At 46.8% G+C, this 26552-nt stretch overlaps 2 protein-coding genes across 2 annotated transcripts; both read right to left on the bottom strand.

The window, feature by feature from the left end:
- Positions 1 to 2430: 2430 nt before the first annotated feature.
- Positions 2431 to 18907, bottom strand: LOC119661694 (putative ATPase N2B). Its single transcript, XM_038071140.1, has 4 exons — positions 18345 to 18907; positions 17856 to 18283; positions 10479 to 10914; positions 2431 to 2939 (listed from the first exon to the last, which is right to left on the bottom strand). Exons 1-4 carry the CDS (start codon positions 18705 to 18707, stop codon positions 2817 to 2819), a joined length of 1350 nt encoding a protein of 449 aa, XP_037927068.1. The 5' UTR covers positions 18708 to 18907; the 3' UTR covers positions 2431 to 2816.
- A 248-nt stretch (positions 18908 to 19155) lies between these two features.
- Positions 19156 to 20662, bottom strand: LOC119646715 (proteasome subunit alpha type-5). The gene is made up of 3 exons (XM_038047293.1): positions 20523 to 20662; positions 20214 to 20346; positions 19156 to 19855 (listed from the first exon to the last, which is right to left on the bottom strand). The coding sequence occupies exons 2-3, from the start codon at positions 20344 to 20346 to the stop codon at positions 19257 to 19259; spliced, it is 732 nt and encodes a 243-aa protein (XP_037903221.1). The 5' UTR covers positions 20523 to 20662; the 3' UTR covers positions 19156 to 19256.
- Between the last annotated feature and the right edge of the window lie 5890 nt (positions 20663 to 26552).

The following is a 26552-nucleotide window of genomic DNA, read 5'->3' as shown; positions in this document are numbered from 1 at the left end:
AAGCAGATCCTCGTCAGTTGGATGAGCATACTCCCAGCCCGGCCCTACACACTCTTGGCCCGCCCGAAGACGGTTTCCAGCGGCCACCACGCGGAGGTCGTGTAAGGACTTGCCGAATTATGCAACTTTAACCTGAAGCATAATCAGACCGGGCCGCCAGAACATTTATACTCACCAGAAAGAACCTGCATGCTTTTCTGTATTTAGAACAGCGTGTTAACCGTCGGCAAACTGGAACAGACCGGAGCGGCTTACATGGTTCGCAGCCGATTAGTTCCAGGAGAAGAACGACATATTTGACGCCTACCACCATAGCGAAAAAAGCCAACCTATTGACAGGCTGCGAACCCAATGCTCGAAAATCAACGAAACAGGTGAGTCTCTCCTTGACGTTATTATCAACCCAAACCTAACCTTCCGTTTCCCCAACTCAACTCAACTCAATTAGATTCTGGCGAAGAACATAGAATCCCATATCTTTTTTGAGAATTGTGGGGTCCTAAGTCCGTATCAACTTAATGCTGAATCGGACCAAATGTGGAGCAACTTACTCCCCCTTTTTTCGGTCCACGGACCCCTGGTTTAGGGCTTACCACCCAAACTTTGTCGATGTGGAATGAACTTTGCCGACCTGAAATCTTCTTTGTACATCGAAAATACGTGCGGTCCGCAGCCTCTCTCGTCCGCATTCCGCACGCATCGTAATTGTGCTTCCCGCTTAATACACGCTCGCAACACTTGTCTAATACGAGCGAACGGCATACTGCTACGATCAACCCTGGCGGAGATACGGAAGGTCACTTGACCGGTGCTGTGAGCGATAGCCGTCCCAGGGGGCGCCATTTTTCCGGTTCTGTGATTGATAGTGATGAACGAAATTTAACTTACACGGGACAGGAGTGGGGCGAAGGTAGCGTATGTTGACTATTTGGTGATAATAAAGTCAGGGATGTTTTCTTCGATTATGAGCGAAATCATGGAAAGCACTTTAGGAAAGGTAGGTCTGTGGGCTGCAAGGTGCGAACTCGGTATAAATTCAACCAAAACGGATGTTATTTACCACCAAAACAAGGACACCTGCATTAAATCACCCGCAGCTGAATGAACAAAGATTGGCTTTTTCCTCCAATGAAAAGTATCTCGGGGCCATCTTGGAAATTGGAAACTAAACATAAAACTAAGGTTAGAAAGGCTTGTATAGCCTTCAATGCCTGCAAGGGGACCTCTGTTAGGAAACGGGGTTTTTGGTCAATAATGGTTCTCTGGATATACGAGTCGTGGTGTGTTCCATCTTAATGTACGGTTTTATTGTGTGGTGGCGGTCGCTGAGCAAGATGTACAATAAAACCAAACTTAACAGGATCCAAAGAACCGCATGTGAAGATGTTACTGAGGCTCTACAATCCTGCCCGGCGGATGCTCGCCGTGTATTCCTACACCTTCTCTTTCTGTATTTCCACATTAAATTCGCTGTAACGTGTAGTGGTGTGAGACTACATGAGTCTGGATGTTGAACAGCGAAACCCTACGATCATAGTAATATCCTAGACAGAAGCCGAACTTCAAGGCCAACTTTGCTGTCGGCTTTCCAAGCAGGGCAGAGTGGAGAACCGGCGACGTATTGCAAGGTTATGGCACAATATTCTGTACCGATGGATCAAAGATGTTCTGTGGAGATGGTACGAAGGTTTTCTCGGATACACACAGTGCAGCCGAGTCGTACTGTTTCCTAGGATTCGCCAGTGTATTCCAGGTTGAAATCCATCCATGGTTGACGAACAGAAAGGCAGTCATTAGAGCTTTGTACTCAGTGACGACAACCTCCACACTAGTGCGGCAGTGCAGGGACATGCTGAATAGAAGAGGGAAGCCCTCAAGCACTCCCTTTGCGATAGCCCGGCTCTAGCTAGAGTTAGACTGTAGACAACAACAGGTAAACAATTCCTCAAAGAGATTTCCTGTTGCAGAGTGGGTAAGCTGCAATCTATCGTGCCTGTTATGGGCTGACTTTGAAGATCTAACTCCTGTGAAATAATAAAAACTTGTTCTTTCTATTCGCTAGTGTTGATTTATATTTTGCAAATACCGATATTTCGGGAACCACTTGTTTCCTTCATCAGTGCTAACAAGTGTAAGTCTAAGACTCGGGTCATTATTCCTACGATGTCGATTTTCATAGCTCATTAGTTAGGTGGACTTAAAGAGGATGGTGTCTTTCGCATTTACTTCAGCATCACGGATCAACTTTCGTTAAAAAGGAGCTTCCCATAGAGGTGGAGATAGGGTTTGGTAGTAGAGCTTTTGGTGCTGGTGCAGCAGGGGTTTCTCAGGTTTTAGGCTCCATCGTGGGTACCAATCCACGTCTCGTCCTGGGACCTATACTACCCTCTGACCACTTTGGCTTTTGGTGCAACTTAATTAAAAGACTGGTTCGATTTAAATATTGCTTTATTGTAATACAGCCGTGCTTATAGCCTTTTGAAGCATATTAAATGTCCACTGAACGAAAATAAACATCTCAATTTGAACAACCAACGGAATTAAAACTAAACCCTATGGCATGCTATAACTTTAGTAAAGTCTACTCTTTTATATACAATTATTCCTTTTTGAAATGACTACGCATCCTTACAGTAAGTACTTGAATTATTGCATTTTTATTGAATCTTAACTTGATTTGTGCAGTTCAAGTTCCTAAGATCGGATGTTGTGTAATAAATCAGTAAATATTAAATAAAATTCTCACTCATAAGTTAAATGGAAAAAGACCAGGTCGCCTTAAACTATCGTGATAAATTTCATGGGTAAAGTGCTGTTCATCGGTGCTTCTCCCATTGCTCCCAGTACTCTTTAGACTGCATTTCAGCCAGTCGTGAGAGAGTTCTATCGAATGCGAACAACTCTTCCTCGCCGGTAAAAATATTCGATTTACTCTCCGCCTGAAAAGAAAATATTGGCATAAAACTTTGATAGGAATCGGAATATGTTTCAATAATAAATGTGATATGCAAGTTTTTAAGACGGTTCAAGTCACTGAGACCACCATAATATCTCTAATATATTTTTTTAATTACATATATATTGTGGCAAAAGAAAGATGGGAAGATCAGATAGAAGATTTCAAAATCCAATATGTCTACTTGTGGCGCGGCAGGATTCGCGGCATTCGAAATTTATTTCGAATGTTGCGAATGGCGAGCGGACAAATGACGCCACCGGCGCTCTCCACTCAGTTTAGACCTCGCCACAGGAGAGGAGATCAGAGTGCCATGAGCTTGGAACTGTGATGAATCTGGAGCTGGTGTTCGACACCTTTGCTCCCCTTTTCGCTGTGGACATTGTTGTCCATCTTTACTCTGGCTGGTTATTGTTCCTCTTTCTTTTTTTTTTTTTTTCCCCAAACGTTATAATACTTATATCTTATATTAATTATAAATTACTTACAATACTTATAATAATTTTATCTTATCTTAACTAACAATATTACTTTATAATACTAATTACCTTAAAATACTATGATATATATTCTTACAATACTAATGCCCTTAAGCTAGGATAAGTTTCTTTTTTCCGATTATCTGTTTTTAAAATATTTAGAGTTTTATTCTTGTGGGAATCAATTTTTTGGTACAATTTCAGGGCTTTATCTTTAAGATACTTATCTGTGGTTTCTAATCTTAGATCGCTATGTATGTCTAGGTTTCTTATATAATGCGGGACATTGAAAATTTTTCTTACAGCTATATTCTGACATATTTGCAGTTGTTTTTTATATGTCTTACATGTTTGGTAAAAAATACTGCTCCCGTATAGCAGAGATGGGCGAATTAATTGTTTATAAATTAAAAGTCTATTCTTAATGTTTAGTTTCTTAGATCTAATTAAGGGGTAAAAGGATTTCAGCGTACCTGTGCATGCATCTCTTTTCAACTTGATGTGTTTTCTCCAATTTACTCTGCTGTCGAAAGTCAGTCCTAAATATTTCGCTGTTGGTTTCTAATCGATGGGCTGGTTTTCGATTTTGATTTTCCCCGGTTTCTGTTCTCTCTTTCTTGTGATGAAGATTGCCTGGGTCTTCTCCGGGTTTATTTTTATCTTCCACTTTTTGAAGTATTCCAACATTGTGTTGGTTGCCTTCTGCAGATTGCTTGTGATGAGGCGTGCCTGTTTCGATGTGTGGAAGAGGCATGTGTCGTCCGCGAATAAGGAGATCCCTGTGAAGCGGTTAAATTGTCTTGGAATGTCCGCCGTGAATACTGTGTATAGCAGCGGGAAAAGCGGCGATCCTTGGGGTACTCCTGCCTCTATTCTTTTTTCCGTTCATTGGTGCCCCTCCAGTGCCACCCTAAAACTTCGATCTGCAATAAGGGATTGGATCAGTCTTATCATTGAATCAGATATTTTAAATTTCTTTAGTTTGGCTACGAGCCCTGTGTGCCAGACTTTATCGAAAGCTTTCGATATATCGAACATTATTAGTCCGGTCGATTTCCGCTTGTTCAAACCACTGCGAATGTGCTGGACTACTCTGGCCAGTTGAAGCTCGCATGAATGATCTCGTTGGAATCCGTATTGTTCCTCGGGGATGATGTTGAGCTCGTTGAGTTGATCCTGCAGTCTGCTCCGTATTACCCTTTCTGCAATTTTTCCAATTTTTCTGTGGGAAGGTTGGGTTCTTTCCCGGCTTCGGCAGAAGGATGATGATGGACTTTTTCCATGCTTTTGGATATGTTCTGAGACGGAGTACTGCATTTATTACTGCGGTGATTGATTCGGCGATGTTATTCGGTGCATTCTTGATGCATTCGTTTGTAAGCATATCCCATCCTGGGGCTTTTTTGCTGCTTAGTCCATGGATGATGGTTTGGACTTCCACCTGATCTGTTTGCAGTTCCCAGTCTTCTCTTTGTGTTGAGTCATCTTGTGTCTCTGTTTCTGACTCGTACTCTTCTTCAGATTCGTCGTCCGATGCGGTGTTCTCCCTGAACTGGAGTTCGAGTGAGTCCGCGAACGCTTCGGCCTTTCCCTCTTTATAGAATTCAAGGCCATTGGGACCATGAATTGTAGGCATTTGCCTTCTCGAGCCTCTTTTAAAATATTTGCTGAGCCGCCAGAAGTTGTTGCTTCCCGGCTCTAGATTTTTGAGAAAGTATTCCCACTGTTCGTTCCTGAATCGGTCAATGTCATCTCTGATGACGTTAGTGAGCCGATTCGCTTCTTTTTTCAGATTGGGATCTCCTGTCATTCTTCCTCTTTTTCTGATGCGATTTCTCTCCCTTATTCTTTCTTTAATATTTCTTGGGAGCCGGAAGTATTGTTGGTCGTTTACTTCTGTCTCCGTTGAGCTCTCCTGCTTGACTGAAGTTAGTTGGGCGGTTAGGTTTTTAATCTCTGTCTCTACCTGCTCCGAAGTTTCTAGTTTTGAGGTTGTGGTGTATTGTCTTAGAATGTGGCGGTAGGTGTCCCAGTTGGTGGTTTTTATCATTTTCGGCGGATTTTCAATATATATGTTGTATATTGAAAATAACACCGGTTTGTGGTCCGACGAGAGGTCGTCCAACACGTTGATTGTGATGTGGTTGTTGTAATTGTTTGTAATAGCCACATCGATTATGGTGCCGGTCGTGCTGCATCCATAATGTGTTGGTTCCTCTGGTGCGTGAATAGTTGCTCCGTTTCCGTTTAGGAAAGTGAGCAGTTCTCTCCCCGCTTTGGTGTTTCGGGTTGCTCCCCAGTCTCGATGACGCGCGTTCAGATCCCCGGCGAGAAAAGTCGGTTTGTCCTCGTTGAGTAGCAGTTGAAGGTCCTCTGAAAATTATCTGCTGATGGTGGACGGTAGGCTGATATTATTTTTATATCAGCTGGTCCTGTCCTTGCCTCGATGACTGTAGCTTCCATTCCAGTGATGAGTGGTGTTTCCAGGCGGTGATGCTCGATGCTTCTCTTAATGAGGACTGCGGTTCCTCCTCCACGGCCAGTAAGTCGGTCGTTTCTATATATGTCGTAGTTGGGTACTTTAAGTGGGTCTGTTGGTTTGAGGAACGTTTCCTGGATGAGTAGTATATCTACTTCTGCCTCGTAAAGGAATTCTTTCAATTCTCCCATTTTTCCTTTTACGGAATTTGCGTTCCATGAGATAATGTTAAGCTTAATGCTTACCATGGTGGTTTTTAGTTGGGTTGCCTAGAGGAATCTGCGAGCTAAACAGATTTTGAATCATCATCATCATTGACTCCATCATGTTCTGGATCTGTGCTTGCATGCTGCTCAGCACTTGATCCATTTGTACGGGCTTCGGGTTCGCTGAGGAAGAGGGAGTTTTCGGTGCTGTTGGAGTTTTTCCTATCGGTTTGTTGATTGGTTGTGTTACCTGTGATACCTGTGGAGAAGGGTTAGATTTCGCCATCTGGGCGAAGGTTTTCTTAATATTTTTAGGGTTTTTTGGACATCCGCCGTAGCTGGCTGGATGATCCCCTTTGCAGTTGGTGCAGGTTGCCTTCTGCTCCTGTTTCCTCTCGCATTTGGAAAAGTGATGCGATCCCTCGCATTTAACGCAACGTGCGTCAGCGAAACAGTTGTTCGCAGAGTGTCCAAACTGCTGACAGTTATGGCACTGCGATTGGGAAGTCCTCGGTTTTTGGGACTCAATTTTCACGATCAGGTGGCAGATCGATTTGACATTGTATATGCCGGTTTCGTTTTTCGGCATTAACACCTTTAGTAGTCTGGAGGGCCCGTTCTTCATTTTTATGAAGAAGCACTCTATAGGATGGAAGCCCTGATCCTCAAGGTCTTCCTTCACATCTTCGGGCGCTATTCCCTCGAGCCCCCGGATTATAATGTTCATGTTCTTCTCTTCTGGGAGAAGATATGTGTGGAATTGAATTCCACTTTCTCTAAAGAATTTAGTGATCTTCCGGTGGTCGCTCGGCTGCTCTGGAGTTATTCTCACTCCCAGGTGTATCCTCCTCGCGTGAAGGATATTAATTTTCCTTTTTCTCAACTCTTTCTCAATGGCTGGCCATTTTGATGGCTGCCTTAAAATCACGGGTACCGTGCCCTTTTCGGCTTCTTTAGCCTTAGGACTTTCTTGTCCTGAAGGCTTTGGCTTTTCCGGTGACTTCACTACGGTTTTTTTTAAAAAAGTGGGCGGAAGAGTTGGCCCTGGTTTCGGTGGCGGCAGAGGTGGAAATTCCACATCTTCCTCCTCCTCGGTGGCGGTGTTGTCCGTGTTGTCGGTGGACATCTCCTCTTCCGATGAGGAGTTACTTTCAGAGTCCGACACTTGTGGACTCTCGATACGCAAACGCTTGCCGTTTTCTTTCTTCTCCCTGTTTTGCAGGTCTATTGACTCCTGCAAGCTTTTAATGAGGGTTGTCAGACCCTCGTTCTGCTTCCGCTGCTCCTCTATCTCAATTTTCGCAGCGGCTAGCTGTTTATTAATTTCATCTAGACTGCGTTGCAGACTGGCGATTAGCTTTTCTTGGGATTGGTCCGATAGTAATCGGACCTCTGGGGCTTTCTGGGCCCTCGTCTCCATAACGATTTCTGCTGAAAATTCTTCAAAAAACAAAAACTATTTTCTACCCACAAAAACTTAACACTATCCACGCTTATCACTAAAGGGTACCTAAAAGATAACCACTCCTGAAAAAAGAAAATAAATTTGTAATTAGAAATTCTCAAAAACTTTTACCACTCTGCTGCTGTCCAAAGACGTCTGCTGCGTTCGGCTAAACTCTCAAGAATCAGTGCCATGAGTGGACGGCAGAATGTCATATATAAAAAAAAATAAATAATTGCTAGACTTCTACCTACTACGGATGACAACTACCCAAAAAGCAATCGACATCCGCACTCCGCTTACTATTTGAATTCTAAAAAGTTTTTATGAAATGTATTGATTTTTTGTTTTGTTTTTTAAAATCAAATTAAGTTTAAATAAAATATAATTTATTAAATACTAAATTGGTGACCCCGCACGAATGCGCCCAGTTCAGCTCAGAATCAGAGTGAGCTAAAAACATTTGGCGACGATAACAACAGCAACACCTCCGCCAGGGCGTCCGCAACAATCCTGGAATTGAAGGAAGCCTCCTAGGTGTGTCAACGCAATTTCATCTGAGGAGTCCCAACGAAAAACCCAGCCACAACCGGGACTCAACCGATCGCTTGGTGTTCAATTGAACCTGTGAGTCGCTGCCGAGGGGATCCTTCGAAACGTCCCCGGTTTTTGATCTTCGCCGAACTTACAACCCACTTACTTGGACGTCAAACTTGCCCGTCCCGTGCAAATTGTGCTGATTGCAGACTAAACCCAAATAAAGGGTTGGCAGCGAAGTAAAACAGTAAAAACCACGGAAAGCACCTCGAGCCCAGATTGGAAAACGTGAAAATTCACCCAAAGAAATCACCACCTGGCCACGGTTTGTGAAGATTGTGATGAGGTTACTCTCCGACTATTTCATGATTTTGCTACATTGTGTGCCCCGTCCTCCGCCGCCCGCTCGCAGGATAACGTCCAGCCGCAGCTGCAGCGAGGACCAGCACGAACAACGGCAGCCCAGCACAAGTTCCGACCGAAGAGCAACAGCTGCAGCGAGCAGCACGAACAGCAGTTACAAATACAATATTTTTCATTGAATTCGTTCATAAAAATAAATAAAAATTAAAATCGCCACAAGAGACGGCGTTCGAGGTGTTTGCCGTATCTTTCATCGGTGGATTTTTTTTCGCCTGCTTTCCGCTCTTTTGGCGAGCTTTCGTATTTCTTGTTGGTCTGCGTTTCCTTTTTTTCGCTCGTGCGAACATTTGAAGGTGCAGCCTGCCGTATCGATTAGGACTTTAGCTAACGTCGGTATCACCGCGTGTTCGTCACAAATTCGCGTTGTAGCTCTAGCTTCCTGGAATGTCGGTTGACGGCAAAGATGCGGCAGGTCCATCGGACCCGCAAGTGACCGCCCTCGCCGTGCGCGTCCCTTCGTTTTGGCGGCGGAACCCGGAACTGTGGTTCGTGCATTTGGAAGCACAGTTCCAGATGTCCGGGATCACAGCGGACGCGACCCGCTTCAATCACGCGGTGGTCGGCCTGGACGAGGAGTCCATCGTGCTGGTGTCCGACGTAGTGAAATCGGCTTCGTACTCGCTGTTGAAGACCGAATTGATCAGGCGCCTGTCAGTAAGTGAGTCGGCAAAACTACATCACTTGCTGGCAGGCCTAATGCCGAAATGAAACAATTGGGTGGGAGTAAGATCGACGACGAATTGATGAAGTCGCTTTGGTTGCGTCGGCTCCCGGAGGGTACCCAGGGGGTTTTTGCGTGCGTCTCCAGTTCCTTGGAAGCACTGGCAGCTGCGGCCGACAGAGTGCACGAGGGGCACGTACGCCCGACCATAGCCATCGGACGAGGGGGGCAACTTAAGACGCGAGATAGCCGCCTTAACAGCCAGTGTGGCCGCGATGCGGGCGACGCTGGACGCTCAGCATTCGGGCGCCAGATCACGAGCTCACTCGCGGTCTGCCACTCGAAAATGGCGATCGGGTAGCAGGTCGTCAGATCAGTCCACGGACCGAGGGATTTGCTGGTACCATCGCAGATTCGGCGATAAAGCCACTAAATGTACGATCCCTTGTAAATCCGCTCCTGCCGCAAAAAAACTAGGTCCGCGGGAGTCCTGGCGACGGCCACCCAGAACGCAGCGCCACGTCGCCTAACAATTTGTGACCCTCTCAGCAGGCGCAACTACCTCGTGGATACTGGTGCGGAAGTTTCGGTTCTTTCCGTACCCCAGCACCATTCCACAACCACTAAAACTGGCAGCAGCAAACTCCTCCCGTATCAACACCTACGAGTATAGGCAAGTAGACGTGAGTCTTGGCTTGCGTAGGACATTCTCGTGGCGTTTCATCCTGGCGGATGTCAGCTTCCCCATTCTAGGCGCAGGCTTCTTGTGTCACTATGGACTGCTGGTGGACTTGCAAAACAAGTCTCTTATAGATTCCACGACCAACCTTAATTCGTCGGGCCAAATGGCATCTCACCTAGGCAATAATCTTTCCGTTCTTTAGGAAACCTTACCGACTCTCGTGTTCGGACACTTCCCCAAAAGTTCAGTCAGATTACTACCGAGTTTAGTCTCTCAAAAGGAGTGAAGCACAATGTGCAGCACCACATTAACACTACTAGTTCCCCGATCTTCTCGAAGGTGTGTCCTCTACCATCCCAGAAACTGGCTATTACGCGGAAAGAGTTTGAACAACTCGTTCAGCAGGGTATTTGCAGGCCCTCAAACAGCTGTTAGTCTTCCCCACTGCATATGGTCCCTACTATTTGAATTTTAAAAAGTTTTTATGAAATGTATTGAGTTATGAATGGAATTTTGTTTTTTAAAATCAAATTTTTAAAATAAAAAAGGGAGCAAACGTTTATTGAGGAAAAATAATGAAAAAATAGAGAAAAAATCAACTTTAAACTTACCGATCCATGCTCTATATTCAAATCATCCATAAGCTTACGCTGTTCATCGGTGATCTCGTCTGCGTCGGCATCGTTTTTGCTGAACAACTGTTCAACAGGCACATCTGATGAGATAACCACACGCACGCGATTATCGTATAACGTATCAATCAACGTGATAAACCGTCTGGCTTGAGATTTTAATTTAATATTGAACTGAGGCACATCGCGGATGAGGACCGTGTGGAAGAAATGAGCTATTTGAATGTAATCACTGCCACCCAAGGGACGATCACACAATTCTTTGAATGTGCTATCCAAAACTTGACCACATGTTCTACTGAATGTTAAGTCACGTCCAAAGTGAGTTATAGTTCGGGGTCGGATATGATCTGTTTCTTGAGAACATAATACTTTGAAGATTTTATCCATTTGTGCGTCGGATTCCTGAGATTTTCTGAAAATGGAGAAGTAATTTAGAATGTATATCCTACAGGAGTGGTGAAGTCTGTGGTAGCAGGTTGTTTAGGCGAACTATCGTGAATCAACTAACTAAACGCTCACATTGATATACTGACAATCTAATCTGGTCATGGTCACTCTAGATTGGTTAAGAAAAAAGATTTTTATCTGTTATAATAAAAATCTTAAACGCAGATTTTTGTTACAGAGAGGAAGCTTTAAGGAAGGCGGCATAGACCAAGTAGTAAGATCTTTTTCGGCCCTCTAATCCGTCTATTTCGGGCCTTTCCCTTCAGAATGTTTCTCCTCCAAACATCTTGCTCCATCGACCGAGTCTTCCAATTTTGAAATCCGAACAGTGATGCGCTATCTTCGCCAACAGAATCTGCCCTCTGCTTTCGGGGGTTCCCTACTGGTCTTATTTATTTAATTAACGGAAAACAAACAGAGAGAATTCCAATTAATTATTGTCTTCAAGAGGAGGAGAAAGCAAAAAACTTATCCTACGTTTAAAACTACTTAAAGTAGGGAAGTTAAAAGGACCAAACTGTTCTGCATTATAATTTTGTCAAAGCCTAGGAATCGGGGAATGAAAGTAGACTTCGAGCTCCGCGAAGGGCACGTTGAAAATATCTGTGTTACGTGTGTTATAAGACGCAGGACGGCAGGTGATCTCGTCAGCGGCGGAGCAGTCCATCAGACCCGAGGAAAATTTAAAGAATGTTCATAGATCCAGATAGGATCTACGCTGTTGTAGGAAGGGAAGGTTTAGAAAGCGGAGGCGGGAGGGGTAATCCACACGAGGGAAGCTTTTCTTAAAGAAGAGGGAACGGGTGAATTTACGTTGCACATTTTCAAGGGCAAGACAATCACAGTTACGGGAGGGTGACCAGATCACGGAGCAATACTCGAGGGTATTCCTCACAAGGGAATTGAAGAGAGCTAAGAAGGGTTGGATGGAGTCAAAATCAGAGGAGGAGCGAAAAATAAAGCCTGACAATTTTGCTGCTCGATTGATGACATCGAGGCAATGGGTGTCAAAGCGGAGCTTATTGTCGAAAGTGACTCCGAGGTCTTGAGTGGAATTTCAGCAGGATAAGGAATGTCCGTCAAGCGAGTAGGAGAAAGAAGTGGGTGAGGATTTTAGGGAGTAGCACATAGAGTGACACTTTCTGACGTTTAGCGCTAAACCATTAGTCGAGCACCAACGAACCAGATTGTCCAGGTTATTCTGAAGGGAAACACAGTCCATAGGCGACGATATAGCGGAAAACAGCTTAAGGTCGTCTGCATAGAGCAAACAGGGACAAGTAAGGAGGGGAGGAAGGTCGTTAATAAAAAATAAAAATAGCAAAGGACCCAGAATAGACCACTGTGGGACGCCAGAAGAGGGGGAGAAGGAGCGGGAAGTACAGCCGTCAAAAGAGACGCGGCAGGATCGGTTAGAAAGGTAAGAGGCAAGCCATAAAGCAAGTGGTATGGGAACGTTTAGGGACGAGAGAGAAGTAGCTTGTGATTTACAGTGTCGAAGGCTTTCGCGAAGTCAGTGTAAATGGTATGCACTTCTTGCCGTGAATTTAGACATTTGGCGACAAAGTTGGTAAAGTCAAGCAGGTTGGAGGCAGTGGACCTACGTTTAACGAAGCCGTGTTGTTCTTTTACTATGTGTTCCTACCGCGCGCGTAGAGCCATAAAATTTCAGACCCGAAGGCCGCGACCGAAAAGGAGGATTCACGACGGATCACAACCTCGACCGATGTTTCCCTCACCTCAAATGTTTAGTGAGGCGCGGCCTCTGAGGTTCCCGTCCTGCCTTAACATTCTGAGGCTACTATATTGGAGAATGTGCCTTATTGTTGTAAGGATTTTACGACTTTAGAATGGAACAGGGAATAATCAAACGAAAAAAGTAATAAATCAAGAATCCAGTGTTAATGTTCTGACTTGAAGATTTCAATCTTAATCGTTGTGGTTATACCCTCAGAGAATGCTTCAAGTTTCTATCTCTTTTTTTGCTTCTTTCAAGAATTCCGCAGAAATGTGAATTCAGCACGAAATGAGCCAAACAAATCTGAATTTTCAGTGACTTAGGACAAAGTGTGTAGTCTTCGTGGACGCGAAACAGACTGGCTAGCAACACAGTTGCATGGAGTTAGGGGGGCTAAACTAATCCTCGCGAGTCCTTCCGTTACTGTGATTTCTTCTGCGATCAATGCACAAGTAGCTAGTTTGCACTATTTGTGGCTGTCCTGGTCTTAGGAGCCAAGAGCGGATTATCCTGGACACGTAACATCACAGTAAACATAATTCAAGTATAAAGAGGCGAAGGCATAACTTTTCCTGCTGCACACTATCGAGCGTGGAACACTACGCGAATTTGTACTTTAACTTTCCACTGAATTCCGTGCACGAAGCTCTTTCCATTTTCAGAATTATCAGAAAAAGTCAATATCCCCCCCCCCCCAATATCTCGGTCTCATTAAATTCATTCCCGATACTTCAACTTGAAAGTTCTTGCCTGACGCTGAGCCTTCAACATACACGATTGCTGAAGTTTGCGGCAGGTCATTTCCCTCAGCCACGAACAATCACGTGCCTGCACAAAATAATGTGCAATACGATGCGGAATATCCACCAAAATATTCGAGCCTTGATAAGAGGCATTAAATTGTCTTATATCAAGGCACTCGAAGAAAAGAATTCCCAAGCGTCAGTTGGCAAGGTCACAAGTGAAACGCAGGTGACGCTTCCCCATGATAAGGCAGGCGGGAAGAGAGGAAAACGGACTAGAGACGGTACCAGCGAGCCTCTTGGACCACAGCAAGTCCCGAACAAGAAAAAAGCCTCTTCACCAAAGAAGGCGGAGCCGGCGAGAGTACCCGCGGAAGTCGGTAATCTCACGATTACAGCCACAACACCTACAAAAGTGGAAGAAACCAACGCCCGGAGGCCCGAACAATGGACTAAGGTGAGCAACAAGAGGAAAAAGGACAAAAAGAAACTCCGCCCGGAAATAATAATTATTTCCAAGAAGGGAAATATGTCATATGCCGACATCCTCCGAAAGGTGAAGTCAGACCCGGAATAGAAGAATTTGGGGGATAGTGTGAGCCGTATCAGGCGAACACAGAGAGGCGATCTGATGCTGGAGTTAAGTAGATCCGCCGACAAGTCGGCCGATAACTTCCGCGGGAAGGTGGAAAGTGTACTAGGAGAGGAAGCTAAGGTAAGAGCTCGGAAGCAGGAGATAGTGGTTGAATGCAAGGACCTAGATGAGGTCACCTCACGGGAGGACATCTGTGCTGCGCTAAAGCAACAGTTCAACCTTAGCGATATAGACCAGAGTGCCATAAAAAGGATGAAGAAGGCATATGGCGGCACACAGACTGCTATTATTAGTTTGCCGGCGGAATCAGCTATTAAGTTGATTACCGCGGGCAAGGTAAGAGTAGGTTGGGTCGTGTGAGGCTCAGGGAGGAAATATCTCTAAAGAGATGCTTCAGATGCCTCGATTTCGGCAATTTTGCGGCGGCATGCACTAGCCAGCATGATAGGTCGAGGAGTTGCAGGAAGTGTGGGGAAGATGGCCAATCAAAGATTGCACCGGAGATCCACGGTGTATGCTATGTAGTGGGAAAGAGGGCGTGGACGACCGGCATGTTGCGGGAAGCAGCAGATGTCCGGTATATAGGAGGGAGCTGAACCGCACAGGCAAATGAGATTGATACAAATCAAGCTCAGGACCAGCTGTCGCAAACCATTCGAGAGTCGAATGTCGATGTCGCGGTTATTTGCGAGCCGTACAGAAACCACGGCGATGCGACTTGGGCGGTGGATGCGTCTGGCAACGCCGCAATCTGGGTGTGCGGAAGACAGGCCATTCAGGAAGTCATGACCCCCCCGGCAGTCGGTTTTATAAGGGCGAAGGTCAACGGTGTCCATATTTACAGCTGCTATGCTCCTCCTAGTGCAACCTTAGCACAATATGAGGAGATGCTAGACAGTCTGGTGTTGAACGCTAGAGACCGCAGCCCTAAAATCATTGCGGGCGATTTCAACGCATGGGCCCAGGAGTGGGGAAGCCGTTCGACGAACACCAGAGGTCAAATTCTGTTGGAGTCATTTGCTGAGCTGGACATCGTGCTGGCCAACGTTGGATTCGTGCCCACCTTTCGAGGAAGAGGGTCGGGTTCGATCGTTGACCTGACATTTGTTAGCACTTCACTGGTGAGGGAGATGGCTTGGCAAGTGAGTGAACACTACACCCACAGTGACCACCAGGCCATCTTCCTCCGCATTGGGAACCGGGGAACCAGGCAACGACGCTCTGGAGTTGGAAAGGCTAAGGCAGTTGGCTGGTCTATCGGAGCTTTCGACGAGGAAACATTCCTGGCCGCATTGGAGGGAGCCCATGATCCGGATGGAACAGCAGTGGAAAGGGTCGCACAGCTGTCTCAGCGTGTAACCGAAGCATGCGACGCTACGATGCCACGACGACGTTTGCACCACGGCAAGAGGCCAAACTACTGGTGGAACACGGAGATCGCTGCCTTGAGATCCTCTTGTCTCCGAGCGAGGAGACTTTCCCACAGGACAAGGGGAAGGCCGGAGCACCAGGAGCATGAGGAAGAATACAGGGATCTGCGAAGCAACCTTAAGAAGGCCATTCGGAGAAGCAAGCGGGAATGCTACATGCTCTGCATGGAGGCTAATACGAATCCGTGGGGTACAGCCTACCAAGTTGTAATGAAGAAGATCCGCGGGCGAAAATCACCTCAAATGACATGCCCATGCCTCTTGTTGCAAATAATTACAACTCTTTTTCCGCAGCAAGAGCAGCACGAAAGAGAACCCCAACTGGCAGCTCAGCAGGACGTCGTCCCGATCCCTGATGTTACCGAAGAGGAACTTTGGGAAATCTGCAGACGTATTGGGGACAGCAAGGCTCCGGGATTGGACGGAATTCCGAACAGGGCTCTGAAGGTGGCGGTCAAGGCCAGACCAAGGTGGTTCGCAAGCACATTCGAATCGTGCATGGCAGAAGGAGTGTTTCCCGCCCAGTGGAAGAGGCAGAAGCTGGTGTTGCTAGCGAAGCCCCGAAAACGGCCCGGCGTGCCCTCTTCATATCGCCCTATTTGTCTCTTAGACACCATGGGGAAGATATTGGAGAGGGTGATATACAACAGGCTGCTCCCGTTCATCGAGCTTGGGGGTGGTCTTTCAGAGCGGCAATATGGATTTCGGCGAGCCCGTTCTACGGTCGATGCAATAGCAAAGGTCGTGGAATTGGCTCGAAATGCAATGGCCATGGGCAAATGCTGTGCTCTGGTGACGTTGGACGTCAAAAATGCTTTTAACTCAGCCAACTGGGGCTGGATTAAGGGCGCTTTGGCCAAACTGGGTGTTCCTAGCTACTTGACTCGGCTCATCGAGAGTTACTTTTCGGACAGACTTCTCTGGTACGAGACGGACGACGGGCCGAAGGGATACATTGTGACAGCAGGTGTGCCTCAAGGTTCTGTATTGGGACCGCTGCTGTCGAACATAATGTACGACGGAGTGCTTGGTCATCGCGTGCCGGAGGAGACAACGCTGATTGGTTTTGCGGACGACCTGGCGGTAGTTGCAATTGCAAAGCATCCCGAGGACGTGGAGCTTTATGCAAATGAAGCCATTCATACCATCAAGTCATGGTTACGAATAGCCAAGCTGGACCTGGCGGACGAAAAGACGGAGGCGGTCCTCATTACCAACCGTAGGAAGAACAACACGGTTACCATCCAGGTTGGTAATCGTGAGGTCGTCTCAAAATCGGTTGTCAAATACCTGGGGGTGGTGATCGATGCCAAGCTGAGTTTCAAGGGACACTTGGATTATGCGCGAGAGAAGGCAGCAAATGCCAGCTCATCCCTTGCAAGGATGATGCCTAACGTGGGAGGGCCGAAGTATAGTCGCAGGCTATTCATCGCGGGAGTGGTGAGGTCGATCCTGCTATATGCGGCCCCTGTCTGGGCGGGAGCGTTGAACCACGCTGTCAACCGGAGGAAGATAAGTTCGGCATACCGGCCAATTGCGCTAAGGGTGTGCAGCGCATTTAGGACGGCGTCGACGGAGGCAGTGTGTGTCATCGCAGGATTGATCCCTATAGATCTTCTAGCGGGCGAGGCACACTGGCTCTACCAAAAACGGAAGGCAAATCCAGCCGAGGTGAATGCGGATCTCCGAAAAGCCATCAGGGGAGAGTTGTGTGGCAAGTGGCAACAACGATGGGATAACTCCGAGAAGGGCCGGTGGACCCATACATTGATCCTGTGTATCGAGAAATGGGTCAACCGAAAGCACGGAGAATTCAATTACCACCTGACGCAGTTCCTTACGGGACACGGTGGCTATAGGAAGTACTTGCATCGCTTCGAGTTGGACGAGTCTCCCAACTGTCCTGAATGCGGTGTTACACCCGAGGTTCCGGAGCACGTTATGTTCCAGTGTCCCAGATTTTTGCAGCAGAAAAGGAGGTTGAACAGCATCTTAGGGGCGGACATTGAGCCCTCGAACCTGGTGGAAGAGATGCTGAAGTCGGAGGAAAACTGGATGGCGGTAAATGGGGCAGTAGCCGTGGTGCAGACAAAACTCCTGGAGTTGGATCGAGCTCGGAAGGCGGCGCGACCGAGACGTGACATGGACGAGCTGGTATAGTGAACCAGAGCCTCCCCTGCGAAATAATACTTCATGGTGGTCCCGCAAGGAGGAGCGGAAGAATCTAGTATCAGAACCCCTACATCGAAGAGACTTTCTTGTGCGCCCACGATTTGATGGATGACAAATAACTAACTTCTTACGCTTATCTGAAACTAATCATCTCATATCAGCGGAAAAGAATCTTCCACGAAATCGCATACAACTTGCCACCATAGCTCACCATTTCAGCTCACATACAAGAAGAAAGCATTGCTGTCCGCTTTGATCGCCAACTTCCGATAGTCGATGCCGCTGTCGAGGGGCATCACCTCACACTTGGACTTTAGCAGGCCAATAAATGGTACAAAGTTGGATCGTTGCAGTCCGCTCTTGTACAGGTCGTCGGGGTGTCGGTTGCTCGTCGCTACGACCACCACGCCGTGGTCAAAGAGATGCGTGAAGAGTCGCTTCAGAATCATCGCGTCTGCAATATCAGTCACTTGGAACTCGTCGAAACAGATCAGCCACGACTCTCTCGCTATCAGATCGGCCACTGGCTCGGTCGGGTCGTAGGGCTTAGGCTTGGAGTCGGTGCGGTTGGCGCTCATTGCCTCCTTGAATTCATGGATCTTTGAGTGTACGTTTGTCATGAAGGAGTGGAAATGGACGCGCTGCTTTTTATCAACCTGGGGAAGGGGTGGATGGTTATCTATTGCTTCGTGAGGGTTCAATGGAAGGCATACTTACAGTTTCACAGCAGTCGTAGAACAAGTCCATTAGCGTTGTTTTCCCGCCACCTACACTCCCCCAAAGATAGAGTCCCAGAGGGGCAGAGTCCACTGGCTTAGTACGAGCACCGAAGAGCCCGAACAAGCCTCCTTTTGCCCGTTGTGGGGGTGAATAGACCAACACTTTCTTGTAGAGCTCCTCCAGTTTAGCCATAGCCTTCTGTTGATAGTCATCGGGTCGGAGTTCCCCGCTCTCAACCTTCGCATGGAGGGCTGCCAACGGTCCCTTGCCTGTTTTCTGGCTAAAACCCCGCTGGGCCACTCGAAGCAAGAGATTCTCGCGGGCAACGAAAACTAATTTGAGACCGGGTATTCCGCGCATTTTGGACGACTCTTGCCACGGTTACACTCTTAAATCTATGAGAATACTTGAGCGGCGATCTCAGCTTGACTGAGATGCGGAAACCAAATCTCAGCTCAGCAACCACGACATGTTATGTAAAAGAAAGATTGCGGGTAACCAACTACCTTGACATGTCATAACATTGTTGAATAAGCGAAATTCGGATGGCACTCACGTTGTCAGAATGACAATGTCGTCAGCTGATTGGATAGGGGAATGATGGGCGTTGGTTCAACTTTCGGGTGGGCGGAGGCGTTCCGAAATCGTCAATTTTCATGAAAACAATTCGTGAGCTGCTGCCAGTTTGGTTATATTTAGGATGCCGCCGGTTGTTTTGCTGATCAAGATAACCAGGACGGATGTGTCTTGCGTCAAGGGATTGTAGTTGTTCCTGAAATATCGGTATTTGCCGTTCAAAACTCATGAGTGTGGTACTTCGAATACATTTTATTCTAGTAAAAAATCACCACCGTAAATTAAATCGTAAGCAAGAAAATCTTAACATAATCCTCCCAACAGATCCGTCCTTCACTGCTGCAACTTGCTGATGACTGCCTCGACCTCCGTCTTGGGGTACATTTCGAACAGCTTTTCAGGCGTAATTTTCATCACTTCCACGTTAGTCGAGTTCAACTTCTCCTCCATCACTTGCTTGAGCGTATTCAGCGCGAGCTCGACAGCGTCGTCCACAGTCATGTCGGGCGAGTAGTTGTCCTGCAAATTCTGTTGCGCTCCTTCGCTGCCCGAGCCAATCGCTTTGGCCAAGAACTTCATGTACGTCCCGGACGGGTCCATGTGCCACAGCTCGGGAGCTCCGTTCTCGATGCCGGCGAAGAGAATCGCTACTCCAAATGGCCTGCTCATGGCCGATCCGCCGTCTGAGCTGTCGCTGAAGCCAATCGCAAGGCTGGAGACGGCTTGGGCACAGGATTCGATGGACATGGGTTCATTGTAGTTGAACCAGTGGTTCTGGCACTCGACACGGGCCCGGTCGATGAGGGTGCGAGCATCTGCCATTAGCCCGGACGTGGCGCAGCCAATGTGCCGGTCGACTTCCACGATTTTCTCAACAGTGGTCGGTTCCATTAACGGCGACGTTATTCGCTTTTCGACGGCGAGCACCACACCTAGAAAGGAAAGACAATGACCACTTTAGCGTTGGCATTTTCCGACTTTGTATAAATTTGATGGAACAGAAATTTGGGTTTTTATTTCGGCGGGAAAGCCGAATTGGGAAGAACCCACTATTGCCGGCTCAGCCAACAATAAATGGGAAACCATTGCAGCAACTTCTAAACACAAATAACGTTTGGAATCCCAAATTTCGTCGGGAACCAATCATTTTCGACTTTGGTATTTAGCACAGAAGATCCACCGGAAACGCCATATCATCTAAATTAATGCCATTAAGTCCCGCGTATCCTAAATATCTCCAATTTCATCCCGAGAGCTCAAATCTATCTAAATTTCATGCAAAACACTCACCACCCGGCGTCCGAATTCCAATCGCAGTCGATCCCAATTTGATAGCTTCAATTGCATATTCCACCTGAAACAGTCGACCTTCGGGAGAAAATGTGTTTACGCCACGATCGTATTCAGAACGCGTAAGGAACATCTGCAAATTATAAAATAAAGAAATTTTGAAATCCTTTCTCCAATTGAAAGGTGGTTTGAGGTTATGCTAGTAATGATGCGGCGAAAATTCCATCAACAGTGCGAGTTCACACTCCAATTGTTCCGTTTGTAAAACACTTCAATGGAGGATGAGGAAATGGCAGAAACTTGGCTTACTTTTATAGAATTCGGGATATGAATTACTTAAAGAATGAAACTACAAAACTGGAATATGTCGTGGAAATGACAAACAAATTTCGCGTTCAGCTGTCAATTTGTTAAGTTGACGTTTGGAGACGAATTGAAATTTGCGGAAGAATGTAACCAAACCAATCATTGCCAGGTATGAGAGCAATTTTCGGTATGTTAGAAACTGGTCGAAACTCGTCTTTTGAAATAAGGAAAATTACAACCCTTGCTTGAAAATAATTGTTACTGTGGAATTGCGGGGGACGTTTGATATTATTATGATTTCCGCGGCACCCCGAGCAGCGGGAGAGATAACCAGTCTAGGTGTAAAAAATCATTAAATTTGCCTATTCTGTAGCAAATGTGCAAACTGTAGCCAACTGGGTCACCCTGCCAACTTCTCAAAGTGCCCCCGTAGGCTGGAATCTATCCAGCGCAAAGAAAGAGCAAAAAGCATCCCGCACTCTCGATCTTCTTCGTTCTTCCCCCATCTTGACAGACCCTCGCCTGTTCGTGTCTCGCAGCCTAACATCCTGCCTCATGCCAACTGGACCGCCCCTCCTTCACTGACCCCGTCTTTTGCCGCAGTGGCCAGGGGTAAAGCAAGACCCGAAACCCTTAGCCTTTCATCGACTGCACATTCTTCCATTCCAAAGGGCTTCTTCATGGAAGCGAGGTTTCTATGCAATATGTCTTTCTCCTCACTGTGAAGCACAATTTCCGGCTTCTATCACAACTATCTCTGTCTCCCCCCTGAAGACAAACCCGAAGTGTACCTACAATACCTCTTCAAATTGCTAGACAACCAAAATGAAGGTGCTCACACTCAACACTAATTCGCTTATTTCTAACGACAAACGTTACGCTCTCCACAAGCTCTTAGAGGATTCCAATCCTAATCTCGCTCTCCTAAACGAAACCAGACTGGGGGAAGCCCCCAAAGTAAAATTACATGTTCCCGGTTACAGTACAGCTGCGCTGGCGTTAAATTGCCTGCTAGCAGTAGTCAAACTTCCCGTCAGGGGTGGTGGCGCCCTCCGAGTCCTAATCGGCTCTCGGCTCTCTACTTTCCGGGCGGCACAGGTTGTCACCTCACTCCCACTCTGGACGAACTCTGGGAAATCGCGAGCAGTTTCGACGCTTTCATCCTCGGTGGTGTTAACGACTCCGTTAACAACAAAAACGGCAAAGTGCTCTTCGATTGGTTCCAGTCAGTTCCATTCCTTAGCGCGGACATCATTAACGCGGGAGTGCCATCCTTTAATCGTGGATCCTCTTTCCTAGACGGCTTTATAATCTCGTCCAATCTCTCAGCATGTGTCACTAGGTGCTCCTCTTCAGCAGCCCACTCGGACCATCATGCCCTCAGCCTCTCTCTACATCTACAGCAAATTCTCCCTTCACTCCACCATCCGCACAAATGCAGATCTTTCAATCTAACAAACTGGGACGATTTCCAACGCGACTTAGACAGCGTGCTGGGCCCTTCCCTGGACAAATCGCGCATCCACTCTAATGATGAGCTAGATACATACATCCGGAAAGTGAACTCTGCTTTCGAAACTACAATCGACAAACACGCTCCAGTTAAAGAACCTGGTTACTACAAATACGGGTGCCTTTCCCCTCAACCCTCCTTTTTGTCCGTGATAGAAACAGACTACTGCAGTGCAGGAAAAGTTTATTTCACCGGTCACAGATGCAACGCTGACTACCGTCTCCTCTCCGAGATCATCAAAGACCTGTCCAGCAAAATCAATCAATTCGGTCCGAACTGAATGAATCTTAAGGGGGCTTTACACGCAACGATACATTGTAGCAATTTATCGTAACGATCAGATTGTTACAATTTATCGTTGTGTGTAAACGGGAGATTGTAGCGATTTATTGGGATTGGAGTTGGAGTGGATGGTTGATGCCGGCCGGCATCAATTTCTGGGAATCGTAACGATTCTTCACCTTTCTCACCAAACAACCGATGTACAGCGACAGCAACACTACTTCCTCCATGGTTAAAGCTTTTATAAAGACTGGGGGGTCGATGTAGGGTGACATTTGACAAGAAATCGTTACAATTTAGCGTAGCGTGTAAACAGTGCTCTACTCTTTCGATTTGTTGGAGCGATAAATCGTTCAATGAATTGTTACGAGTTATCGTTGCGTGTAAAGCCCCCTTTACAAGAAACTCCTCAAATCCTTCAAACCCAACCCACAAGTTTTCTCAGTAATTAATCGATTGGCCGGAAGAAAAAAATATACTTACTTCAACCAAACTCCGATAGAAATAGGTAACCTCCAGAGTCACTAACCTGAGGAAAAAATATCCGCCTGGGTAGACTATTTCAGCCACTTATTCAGAGCCAAATCGCTAGCGGACCCCATCTGAAACTTGGTGGTCGCCAATGCTGTCAGCAATAAAAGGTTGAGCTTGGAAGGGTCTTACCTCCCAGATGCCCGGCTGATACAGTCAGAACAGGCCCGTTCGCCTCGTTCTTTACCTCCCTAGAAGAAGTCGAACTTGAATCTTCGGACCCCGATGGCATCCCTGACTTTGTTCTGCGAAAGTGTGCGCCTACCATCAGTGAATGTCTCGCCATCCTCTTCAACAACTGCCTGAACAACGGCCACTTCCCGGTATCTTGGAAATCCGCCCTCCTCATACCTATCCCTAAGAAGGGGTGCTCGGGCGATCTCAAAGATATGAGGCCCATCTTTCTTCTTTCCAATATTGGAAAAATCTTTGAACGTATCCTACTAAGTCACCTCAATAGACACTACTCCGCCACCATTCCACTTAATCAATTCGGCTTCGAAAACCTCAGATCTACCGAGCAGGCAATCCTATACCTGCAAGACCATATCCTCAATCAACTGGAAAACAGGCATTGCATCGTAGCCTGCGCCTCAGATCTCGAAAAGGCGTTTGATTCAGTTTGGAAAGAGGGATTGCTCTACAAACTAATCCAGTCCAATTGCCCCCTCTCCTTATTCAGAATTCTCGTAGACTTCATCTCTAACAGAACTTGCCACGTGCGTTTCGATGGACTACGCTCCAGCGATTTTCCGGTAAACTCAGAATCCCTCAGGGATCTTTTCTAGGCCCCAAACTTTTTAACATCTTCCTCCACGATATTCCCCTCCCTCCCGTAAACTTATCCCCCACAACAACGGCAACTCAGCCCTTTCCCCGCCCTCTACCCCCAACGACAATGGTCTTCCCGCGTCAGGAGGGATCCTCTTCGCTGATGACACCATCCGATATGCAAGTGGTCTCAGGCACCCAATAGCCTCCCTCTCTCTCAATATCCCAACCAATAGGGTCATCGCTTATTTCAATCGGTGGGCCCTTACCGTTAATTCCCTTAAGTCTAAGGTTATTTGCTTCAGAAACCCCAGTGGGAAGTGCCACTGGCGCACAGTACCAGAAAGCAAAAACTTGCATTTACGCATTGCTAACCACACACTCAAGCCGAAATCAAACATCAAATACCTGGGAATCTCCCTCAACAACAAACTCAAATCCAACCCTCACGTCAGATCTGTTATTACCAATGTCTCTAAGGCCTCAGCTACCTTAAAAAACCTCCTCTCATCCCGGGCCCTGTTCCCTGCCACCAAAACCCTTTTATACAAAACTCTTATTCGTTCAATCCTGACCTACGGTTTCCCAGCATGGGCTACTATATCACCGAACGTAGCAGAAGCCCTCCAACGCTTTGAAAGGGCGATACTCAGGAAATGAACGGCCAAATACAGAACGCCAAACCTAAAATTTCATCAAAACTCTCTTCTGTACGACCTTTCCGGGGTTCGCCCCCATAATTCCGCACATGATCAAGTTGTCGCGCGTCAGACTGAAAAAGTGGCTGTCCCACCCTAACCCGCTGATAAAAAAAGTCTCGCTAAACGCAATGCATTATTACGCGAGCAGAGGTACTACATGTCAGGACTGACTCTCCTCTCGGACAGTAACTCTCCTCTCAACCATCACGCCTCCCCTCCCTTCTTCATCCCCTCCTTTTATCAAAGCTCCTCCTCGGACTTTCACAGGGGCTAAACGCGTAAGTCCAATGTTCTGGCAGTCAATCCCCGCGCAGGTGTAGATCACCTTTTATTATTTTTCTTTATTTAGTCCAGATTAAGACAATACGCACTAATTAGCCTGTACATAATGTAATACCTCCAAGCATTAACTTCTTTCCTAAATTAAGGTCCCTGCTTCTACCAATTAGGCCCCACAATACATGCCCCGCAATCTCACAGTCCTCTTCATCCCTCCCGCCTTGGGTCACTGTCTCTGTACAGGTGCAAATCGAGTAAAAGGTAGCCCTTTCTCAGAATTCTACCACCATTGAGACCATTGAATCCTACCACCATGAGGACTACGGGAGAGATGACCAGTCTAGGTGTAAAAACTTATTAAATTTGCCTATTTTATAGCAAATTTTATGCCGATCGCGAATATACCCCCCATGATGGGTTATAAATATACCGATGAGGAGCCATTGGTAAAAACAACACATTAAACGCAGTTTTTGAAAAAAAAAAACATTTATTACGTACAGAACAACTGTGGCCTGTGGCCAATGAGAGTCTAGCGTTGCATCACTTTGGCACCAACATTTTTATCAGGGAGGAGGAGGGGACGAGACACAATCATAAAAAAAATTTAACGCGCACGGGAAGGAGTATCTCTGAGCCGACTCCGACATCTACGCGAGTCACACTCGGCTTCCTTTCCTCTTCATGGGAGGTCAGATAATATAGTGGCACTGTGGCGGCTAACCCCAACCTAAATGTTTATCCCCTCCCGCCTCTAATATAATCGGGGGAGCCCTATTATTATTATTCTGTTAAGGGAAAGTCGTACCGCGTCCTTGAAGAACTATTGTGCCCCTTTTACTGGTTATAGTGTACCTGTTGATCATAGTATCTCAAGCAGGCCTGTAACCGTTAGGAACTTTAGTAGGTTCCCCACTTCCAGAAGTTTCAGCTTTGCATCTGGTATTAAGTGTTCTCCCAGATGTATCGACCTACTTTGCACAAGTGCCGGACACTGTCCCAGGACGTGCATAGAGGTTTCGTCCTCCTCCTTCGTATCCCCCAATAAGCACCCTGGACTGCTCCATCCCTGGTAGGCCCGCCCAATATAGTTCCCTCAACCGTTTCTCTTCATTTCTTAGATTCATAGCCGATTCCACAGAAGGGTTCTGGCCCGTGTAAAGGCATCCCTGCTCCCTTTTTGGCTAGTTCATCCGCTGCCTCATTGCCTTCCAACCCAGCATGGCCTGGAACCCAAAGTATCCAGACCTTGTTGGACGAGCCGAGTGTACTCAGTCTCTCAAGGCATTCCCATACCAGTTTAGAGTTCACCTGGTTGGACCTAAGTGCCTTGACCGCTGCTTGGCTATCGGTGAGAATAGCTATGTTCTGCCTCCTGTAGTTCCTTTGCAGATTAAAGGAGGCACATTTGTCTATGGCGTAAATTTCCGACTGGAATATGCTAGTGTACCTGCCCATTGGTTCAAAGTACATTTTCCTTCGACCAATGACACCGGCACCCGCTCCCTCTGCTGTGAGGGATCCGTCAGTGTACCAAGTAATCAGTTGCTGGTTTAAGCCGTATGTCGCAGCCACGCTCTCCCAGTAATTCGGATACCGCCTAGAAAGGATATCAATCTTCCTTCGATTTAGGCAGCTCCCCGCCTCACTCATACTACCGGCCACCCTGAATATTGATCTCCTTGCCTGCATCTGTATGTGCAGATGGAGAGGGGTCAACCCCAGAAGGACCTCCAGGGATGCCGTTGGGCATGTCCTCATTGCCCCACTGATACACACGCAAGCCAGCCTTTGGAGCTTATGTAATTCCCTGGCTTATGTGCTGAGTTGGGTTCTTTCTGCCCAGATTACCGCTCCATAGGTAATCATTGACCTTACTATTGCAGTATATATCCAAAGTGGTATCTTCGGGCTGCAACCTCATTTTTTTCCTGCTATGGATCTGCAAGTTATCAG

Source organism: Hermetia illucens, chromosome 1, assembly GCF_905115235.1.
Source record: "Hermetia illucens chromosome 1, iHerIll2.2.curated.20191125, whole genome shotgun sequence".
NCBI lineage: Eukaryota > Metazoa > Arthropoda > Insecta > Diptera > Stratiomyidae > Hermetia > Hermetia illucens.
The sequence above is the reverse complement of the archived record's forward strand: the minus strand, read 5'-3'. Positions and strand labels throughout refer to the sequence as shown.

Bases quoted from the DNA above. Each gene is read 5' to 3' on its own strand.
- LOC119661694 (XM_038071140.1), bottom strand. From the start codon at position 18,707: ATGCGCGGAATACCCGGTCTCAAATTAGTTTTCGTTGCCCGCGAGAAT. The intron at 10,915-17,855 runs GTATGTGAGCTG...CTCCATTTTCAG, and splicing joins GACAGCAATGCTTTCTTCTT to AAAATCTCAGGAATCCGACG. The intron at 2,940-10,478 runs GTAAGTTTAAAG...TTTTCTTTTCAG, and splicing joins TGAATATAGAGCATGGATCG to GCGGAGAGTAAATCGAATAT.
- LOC119646715 (XM_038047293.1), bottom strand. From the start codon at position 20,346: ATGTTCCTTACGCGTTCTGAATACGATCGTGGCGTAAACACATTTTCT. The intron at 19,856-20,213 runs GTGAGTGTTTTG...TTTCCTTTCTAG, and splicing joins TGGAATTCGGACGCCGGGTG to GTGTGGTGCTCGCCGTCGAA.